Consider the following 8,909-nt stretch of genomic DNA (forward strand, 5'->3'; position numbering starts at 1 on the left):
TTTTTTTTTTTTTTTCAGCTTAATTGAATTTTTAAAATTTTCTTATTTTTTTGAGACGCCATTTCACTATCACCCAGGCTAGAGTGCAGTGGCGTGATCTCGGCTCACTGCAACCTCCGCCTCTTGAGTTTCAAGTCATTCTCCTGCCTCAGCCTCCCAAGTAGCTGCGATTACAGATATGCACCACCACACCCAACTAATTTTTGTATTTTTAGTAGAGACAGGGTTTTACCATGTAGGCCAGGCTGGTCTTGAACCCCTGACTTAAGTGATCCTCCCACCTCAGCTCCCAAAGTGCTGGGATTACAGGCGTGAGCCACTGTGCCTAGCCTTTTTTACATTTATGAAATAGAGACAGGGTTTCACCATGTTGTTCAGGCTGGACTCAAGTGATCCTCCTGCGTTGGCCTCCCACAGTTTTGGGATTACAGGTGTGACCCACCACTCCTGGCCAGTATTCTCTCTGTTTCTTAGTTTTGCTAGTTTGACTGTTTTGAAGTATCATTTTTTTCCCCCCAGTTTGTCACAAAGCCTGCTGGCTACTGACAAGTAGGGAGTGGCCCATAGGTCTAAGGAAGGTGAATAAGAGAGTTCCAGCCTCGGGCAGCCTTTGGTGCAGGGTGTCTTAACTTCAGTTTTGGGGGCTTGACTATTCTTTATGGCGAGGGACCATCCTGGGCACTGAAGGGTGTTTGAGCAGCCTCCCTGGCCTCCACCCACCAGCTGCTTCCAGATTTGATAACCTAAAGTGTCTCCTGTGCTGCTGAGTGTCCCCTGGGTGTCAAGAGTTGCTCCGGTTGAGAACACGAGTTTAAAGGGGAAAGACATACACAGGCTATGGTGTGTGGCCAGTGACGACCCGGGGAACTTGTAGGAAGGAACAGCTGCTTACTGGAGCCTCACCTCGGCCTCCTGCGTCAGCATCATTTCCTGTCGGGTAATTCAGGCCTTGGTTGTAATGTCACCTCCCCAGAGAACCCCCCAGTCCCTACCCTGTGTCATTCTTTTTTTTTTTTTTTTGAGACGGAGTCTCACTCTGTCGCCCAGGCTGGAGTGCAGTGGCGCGATCTCAGCTCACTGCAAGCTCCGCCTCCCGGGTTCACGCCATTCTCCTGCCTCAGCCTCCTGAGTAGCTGGGGCTACAGGCGCCCGCCACCTCGCCCGGCTAGGTTTTTGTATTTTTTAGTAGAGACGGGGTTTCACCGTGTTAGCCAGGATGGTCTCGATCTCCTGACCTCGTGATCCGCCCATCTAGGCCTCCCAAAGTGCTGGGATTACAGGCTTGAGCCAACGCGCCCGGCCCCCTGTGTCATTCTTACGTCACCCTGGGTTATATATTTCAAAACGGCTAGGAAAAGAAGTTCGAAATCCATTGTTGTTGGTTTTCCTTCCTTGGTAGACGGTGAGTCCTTAAGATGAGGTGGGCCCCTCCATTGTCTTGTTCATGACTGTATCCACCTTCTGGAACATTGCCGGGGGCAGTGCGTGGTGCGGGAATGAGAAACTGGATGCTGGTGGGAACGTGGCCGCTCTCAGCTAGCGGGTTCTCTTCAGGGCAGACCCTGCCTCATGGAAGATGACAACCGGCTTGGACAGAGACAGAGATAACCCCTTAACGTGCAGCTCCTAACATAAACAGCCCCTCGACTTTCAAAGGGAGCCCCCTGCCTACTGTCTGGGGGAAGTCCCGCTAGTTGGCAACAAGTCAGTTCTTGTGTTTGTATGTTCTTGGCTCTTGGAGCAGGCGGTGACCCCTTCTCCGATCCAAGCCCTAGAGTTTATTGAGGGCTCTGCGAGTCAGGCCCTGGGGTTTATTCAGAGGCCCTGCTCTCAGGGTTCTAGTACAGTCAAGGTGGGGGTCGGGTGAGAAACAGATGGGCAGATTTGGGCTGCGTGCAGGAGGGCGCAGAGGGAGGATAGAGCAGGCCAAGGAAGGGTGGGAGGAGGTGCTGTGGGCAGGACCTGTTTCATGAGGGACTGTTCCTGGTGGGGTGTGATGGCCTGAGGTGAGAGTGAGTGGGTGTGCTTGAGGAACAGTCAAGGAGAACGGCAGGGTCAGGAGCTGAAGGAGAGAAAGGGGAGAGGGAGCCAGGAGCATGAGAAGTACCGGATGGTTCTGGGAGGCGGTTCTGCTGCTGTGCTGAGAGTCAGGGCTTAGGAGGCCCCTGGGAGACCAGGGAGGGGCCCCAAGTGATGGAGGCGGGGTAGACAGTGATGGAAACGGAGTGGATGGTGACAAGGACCAGAGAGGGTCCCAAGTGATGGGGACAGAGAGGATGGTGACAAGGACCAGAGACAGTCCCCAGGTGATGAGGACAGAATGGATGGTAACAAGGAGTGGAAAAGGCCCCCGAGTGATGGGGACAGAGGTGGACAGCGATGGGGACAGAGTGGATGGTGACAGGGACCAGAGACAGTCCCCAAGTGATGGGGACTAAGTAGACTGATGGAGACAGAGTGGATGGTAGCAAGGACTGGAGAGGGGTCCCCCCGAGTGATAGAGATGGAGTGGACCGCGATAAGGACCAGAGAGGTGCCCCGAGTGATGGGGACAGAGTGACTGGTGACAAGGACCGGAGGGGGTTCCCATGTGACGGGGGCAGAGTGGATAATGATGTAGATCAGGAGCAGGGGGGTGTCAGTGAGAGTGAGAAGTCTGGGGTGATCCCAGGATGCCTGATTCTCTGGGTAAAAGTGTGGGCCCGTGCTGAGGTACGTAAGGCCGGGGCAGTTGAGGAGCTGCTGTGTGTCTGTGAGGTGCCTGCCATTTGAGGCTCTGTGAATCAGTACCCAGGTGGGGCTGTGTGTGGATGCTCAGATGGCCGTGTCGGCCACGCAGGATGGTTTGTCATGGTGTGGGAGGCAGTTCAAACTCTGCCTGATGAGGCCAGCAGGGCACAGAGAGAGAGGAGGTGCCAGAAGAGAAGGAGAAAGCTGGGCTTGTGCTGGGTGGTTTAGAGCAGCACAGTCGGCACATGGCAGCTTGGAGGCCAAAGCCAGCCTGGCTCGGTGTGATTGGTTGTGATTTTTACATTTTCAAAGCATTAAATGTTTAAAACTATTTCATATTGTGATACTATTCACAACATAAAATTCATCATCATCAGTTTAAGGTGTTAGTATATTCACAATACTGTGCAGCCATCACTACTAATTCCAGAACATTAACGTCACCCCAAGATCATACCCTGACCCTCCCAATTCTCCTCTCCGCCTGGCCCTTGGCAACCATGAGTCTGCTTCCTATCTCTATGGATTTGCCTGTTGTGGACATTTCATATCAGTGGGGTCATACACTGTGTGGCCGGCCGTTGGTGTCTGGCTTGTCACTCAGCATTGTGTTTTCCGTGGTCATTCACATCGGAGCCAGTATCAGTGCTTCCTTCCTTAAGACTGAATTATTCTCGTGTGTGGCGGGACCACATTTAGCGTGCCCACTCATCTGTTGATGGATGTTTGGCCTATTTCCACCTTTTGGCTGTTGTGCATAGTGCTGCAGTGAACATTCATATGTGAGGATGTGTTGGAACACCTGTTTTTCTTTTCTTTTTTGAGACAGAGTCTCGCTCTGTCACCCAGGCTGGAGTGCAGTGGCGGGATCTCAACTCACTGCAACCTCTGCCTCCCAGGTTCAAGGGATTCTCCTGCCTCAGCCTCCCAAGTAGCCAGAATTACAAGCTCCTGCCACCACACCTGGCTAATTTTTTTGCATTTTTAGTAGAGATGGGGTTTCACAGTGTTGGCCAGGCTGGTCTCGAACTCCTGACCTTGTGATCCACCCACCTTGGCCTCCCAAAGTGTTGGGATTACAGGCATGAGCCATCGTGCCTGGCCCTTTTTTTTTTTTTTTTTTGAGATGGAGTTTTGCTCTTGTTGCCCAGGCTGGAGTACAGTGGTGCATTCTTGGCTCACTGCAACCCCTCCCTCCTGGGTTCAAGCAGTTCTTCTTCAGCTGCCCAAGTAGCTGAGACTACAGGTGTGCACCACCACACCTGGCTAATGTTTGTATTTTTATTGGAGACAGAGTTTTGCCATGTTGGCCAGGCTGGTCTCAAACTCCTGACTTCAAGTGATCTGTCCACCTCAACCTCCTAAAGGGCTAGAATTACAGGTGTGAGCCACTGCGCCTGGCCTGAGCACCTGTTTTCAGTTCTCTTGGGTATCGACCTGGGAGTGGGATTACCGGGTCATATGGTAGTAATAATTCCACGGTCAACCTGTTGAGGGAACTGCTGCACTGTCCCCCACAGTGGCTGTACTATTCCATCTGGCTCTTTTTGGTAAGCCCTGGTCTAGAGCGTGGTTCCCCATCTTGTCGTAGTGGCACACTTTAGGGGATCGGATGCATGCGGAGCTTGGAAATGCCTCTTTGGAGTGGTGGGGGGCTCGCAGTGAGCCTACAGCTGCCTCTGAAACAGACCTTGGCTCCATGCTGCTTCCCTACATACCCACACCCTGCGCGTTCCAACCCCTTCTGCCGTCAAACCTGTGCACCGTGGAGAAACAGATGCAACCCCCTGTGAGCTTGAGCAAAGAGAATCCTCGCGGACATCCTCAGAGAATCTTAGAATCCCGCCACTGACTGGGCGCAGTGGTTTACGCCTGTAATCTCAGCACTTTGGAGGCCAAGGTGGGCAGATCACTTGAGGTCAGGAGTTCGAGGCCAGCCTGGCCAACATGGTGAAACCCAATCTCTGCTAAAAATACAAAATTTAGCCAGGCGTGGTCGCACAGCGCCTGTGATCCCACCTACTCAGGAGAATCACTTGAACCTGGGAGGCAAAGGTTGCAGTGAGCTGGGATCGTGCCATTGCACTCCAGCCTGGGAGGCAGAGCAAGACTCCATCTCAAAACAAAAAGAACAAATTCCACCACCGAGGAGAAATTGTTTTAGGGTCACGGCTGCTCTGTGTCTTGTATTTCTGCTTTTCTCAGCTGAGACTTTCTAGAATTGTCTCTATACCCATTGTTCTGGGCAGAATTGTGTCATCCCCGCACCCCACATTCCACCCCAAATTCATGTATTTTAGCCCTGGCCCCCAGCACCTCAGAACGTGACTGTATTTGGAGATGGAGCCTTTGAAGAGGTGATTTAAATGAGGCCATTAGGGTGGGCCCTAATCCAGTCTGCTTGGTGTCCTTATAAAAGAGGAGATTGGAACACACATCAGGGACATGGGTGTACAGAGAGACGACCACATGAGGACACAGACAGTGGCCATCCGCAAGCCAAGGAGAGAGGCCTCAGAAAACCAAACCTTCTGGCACCTTGACCTTGGCCTCCTGGCCTCCAGAACTGAGAACTACTAACTTCTGTTGCTTCAGCCAGTCCGGGCTACCTCACTGTGGCAGCCTGAGCTGATGAGTGCACTCACCCCGCTGATGGTGCCTGTGCCCAGCAGAGGTACCTGTTTGAGTGCAAGACAGCAGTGGTGTGCCTGGCCTTGCCTGTCCCAGTAGATTCTCAGGGTCAGCGTTTGGGTCACGTGCAGTGTTGGGCACCGCAGGGCAGCGGAAACAGTGAAGTCTGTGTGTCCCTTCATCCGTTCACCTGATCATCCCCAACGGGGTGAAACCCGCTCTGTTCCTCACATTGTTCCAGGCACTGGGGATACAGCCCTGATCAAAACTCCCACGCTCGTGGAGTCCACCATCTAGTCAGGGACTGACGGACAATACAGTGAGTAAAATACATGATCCATAAGGTGGCGACAGGGGCCACGGAGAAAAACACAGGAGTGCTGGGAGGTGGCGTCGTTTTACTTTGGTGAAAGAACGTTCTCCAGGACTCACCACGCAGGGTTTGTCCAAGCAAAAACCTCAGTCAGGCTGGAGGAATCCTGACGGGCTGGAGACCCGGCCCTTGTGTGCTGGGGATAGTGCAGCATAATTCTGGTTTAGAAACAACAGCTCCTCCTTTGGGGGCGTGGTCCTGTCCCACCACAACATAGGAGGGAGGCAAGCTTGTTTCTATTTTTGCTCACATCGGCTGCAAAGTACACGCATAGAGGGCATTCTTGGTGAATGTTCAGGGCCTGTCTTTTCTCCCAAGCAACCAATGCACCTCGTTGCGATTGGCCTGGGGCTTAGCGCCAAAAGTGTCATGTCCCTTGAAGTCCCCAACAACCTGGACGGTGGGTTGCCTCTAACCTCCAGGGTCCCCACCTTATGTATCGTACCTTGGCATCACTGTTGGCAGCAGGTGCCTTCCCACGTGAAGGCAATCTTGCTGAAACAGATTGCAGAAGGCGTGGGAGACTTCTCTATTATACGCAGCCTAGCACTTGGCGCCGCAGAGGCTTAAACATCCACTTTGTACATTTCTCCTGAATGTGAAGCTTTCCAAATGGAAAGTGCTCATTGAACTTGTAGTGTTTTTTGAGTGGATGGGTAAGGATCGGGTGGAGGTGAACTGGGGAGACTCACCTGTGCACCCCGCCCTGCTTGCCTCCGGGCTCTCAGAAGTAACCTTTACCTGTCTCTAATAAAACCTGGCTCTGTGCTGAGTTTTTTCTGTTCCTGTGCAGACAGTGGCTGGGCCTGGCGTTTTTCACAATCTGTTTCTGGCGTCGGGCCTGGCAGTAACTCATTGTCGCCTTGTCAGGAGAATTCGCACAACCACGGGGACGGTGCAGAGGACTTCAAGCAGCAGGTGCCATATAAAGAGGACAAACCCCAGGTACCCCTGGAGTCCGATTCCGTGGAATTCAACAACGCCATCAGCTATGTGAATAAGATTAAGACCCGCTTCCTAGACCACCCGGAAATCTACAGGTCGTTCCTGGAGATCCTGCACACGTACCAGGTGAGAACTCAGATTACAATTCCTTGTGGGTTTTGGATTTCATCCAGTTTGGGGCCCTGCAGATACTCAGATTTTCCTGTCAGAATTCATAAAATCCTGTGAAATTCTAATTAGTTGTGGGGTTTTTTGTTTGTTTTTTCTAAGACAGAGTCTGACTCTGTTGCCCAGGCTGGAGTGCAGTGGCACAGACTCGGCTCACTGCAGCCTCTACCTCCTGGGCTCAAGCCATCCTCCATCCTCAGCCTCCCAAGTAGTGGAGGCTACCTGGGGCTAGAACATGGGCGCGCATCACCACACCTAGCTAATTTTTGTATTTTCTGTAGAGACAGGGTTTTGCCATGTTGCCCAGGCTGGTCACGAACTCCTGAGCTCAGACAATCCATCCACCTCAGCCTCCCAAAGTGCTGGGATTACAGGTGAGAGCCACCGTGCCTAGTCACTTTTGTTTGTTTGAGACAGAGTCTTGCTCTGTCACCCAGGTTGGAGTGCAGTGGTGTGATAATAGCTCACTGCAGCCTTGACCTCCTGGGCTCAAGCAGTCCTCCTGCCTCAGCCCTCCAAGTAGCTGGGACTACAGGTGTGCGTCGCCACACCTGGCCAAGACAATCTTTTTATCATATGACTTTGTTATTGCTTAGGCAATACGACCACCCTTTACTTTGCTGATGACAACTGGGTTCGGCACCAGGAACTGGGGCTACAGAGACAAATGGCTGCTCTTGCTTAGCTGTTCATTACAGTGGTGGGAAGAAACTCAGAGGTGGATTGGGGTGGAAAAAAAAGGATGTGGGCAGGAGAGGTGAGTCAGTATTAACATGGTTCCCAGCCCGGTTCCCTGCCCATCTGGGGCCAGGGAGGGGACAGTCAGGTTGAATCTTGACAGATCAGTCGGAACCAGTAGGCAGGTTAGCCTGGAGGAAGGGTGGACGTTCTCGGTGCCAGGAACGGCCTGTGCAGAGGTCCAGGGGCCAGAGCAGACAGCGGCATCAGGGCGTCTGCAGGGGACTTGGGCAATGCAGGTGGGCTGGTGGCGAGGGACATCTGTGTCATGAGTGGGGCTTAGACGTCCTCTTCACCCAGACGTGGAGTCTCTAACACTTGTAATTTTTTTTAGCAGCAGAACCCATTTTTTTTTCTTTTTTTAAATGGAGTCTTGCTGTCACCCAGACTGGAGTGCAGTGGCTCAATCTCAGCTCACTGCAACCTCAGCCTCCTAGGTTCAAACGATTCTCCTGCCTCAGCCTCCTGAGCAGCTGGGACTACAGGCGTGAGCCACCACGCCTGGCTAATTAGCAGAAATCTTTTAAAATGAAATCCGGGCGGCCTTGACATGTCGAGCAAAGAAATGGGATTCTTTGGTCAGATGGATAGAATTTGCGCGCTGGGAACTCTATGGCATTTGCTGTCCACCGTGCCGGTGTCATCATGGGCCTTATTGTCTGTGAGAGGCTGGTACAGCCCTAAGAGTGCTTGCTTGTCATGGATGAGTGGTTGCCGGTGGCTGCTGTGAGCGTCTCGCCTGTGTGGAGGGATGTGCTTGTGATCGTAGAATCCATGGGCCCCTCCCAGGCTTCGTGGGGTCATCACATTTCGGAAGGTGCAGGAGAGCAGGCTGTGCAGTGGCACGGGAGAGCAGTGACTCTGTTCTGTGGCACGGGAAGGGGCAGGTTAGAGACGCCAGAGATGCATTTAGACGAGGTCACAGTGAGGGGCTGCCACAGACTCCTTCAGAGAGAGTGCCGTGGGAAGGACAGTGCAGTATCCCCGAACCCAAACCAGGCTGCTGGGAGTTGGTTAAGAATGCAGACACCTGGGCCACCATGCAGGATTCCCATTCATCAGGGCCCGCCTGGCATCGGCACAGTTTCTTTGTTGTTTTATTTTTGAGACTGGGTCTCACTGTTGCCCAGGCTGGAGTGCAGCAGCATCATCATGGCTCACTGCAGCCTCTACTCCGAGCTCAAGCAATCTTCCCACCTCAGCCTCCTGAGTGACTGGGACTATAGGCGCTCACCACCACACCTGGCTAATGTTTGTATTTTTTGAGGAGATGGAGTTTCACCATGTTGCCCAGGTGGGTCTTGAACTCCTGGCCTCAAGTGAT

General features: G+C 52.8%; 1 protein-coding gene across 1 annotated transcript in view; it reads left to right on the forward strand.

The window, feature by feature from the left end:
* Window positions 1-8,909, forward strand: part of LOC105500392 (paired amphipathic helix protein Sin3b-like) — a 43,905-nt gene that overhangs the window by 6,823 nt on the left and 28,173 nt on the right. The window contains exon 4 of the mRNA XM_011925895.1: window positions 6,605-6,805. Coding sequence (XP_011781285.1) covers window positions 6,605-6,805 — 201 coding nt within the window. The remainder of the gene's footprint in view (window positions 1-6,604; window positions 6,806-8,909) is intronic.

This window comes from Colobus angolensis, unplaced genomic scaffold, assembly GCF_000951035.1.
Source record: "Colobus angolensis palliatus isolate OR3802 unplaced genomic scaffold, Cang.pa_1.0 Scaffold66, whole genome shotgun sequence".
NCBI lineage: Eukaryota > Metazoa > Chordata > Mammalia > Primates > Cercopithecidae > Colobus > Colobus angolensis.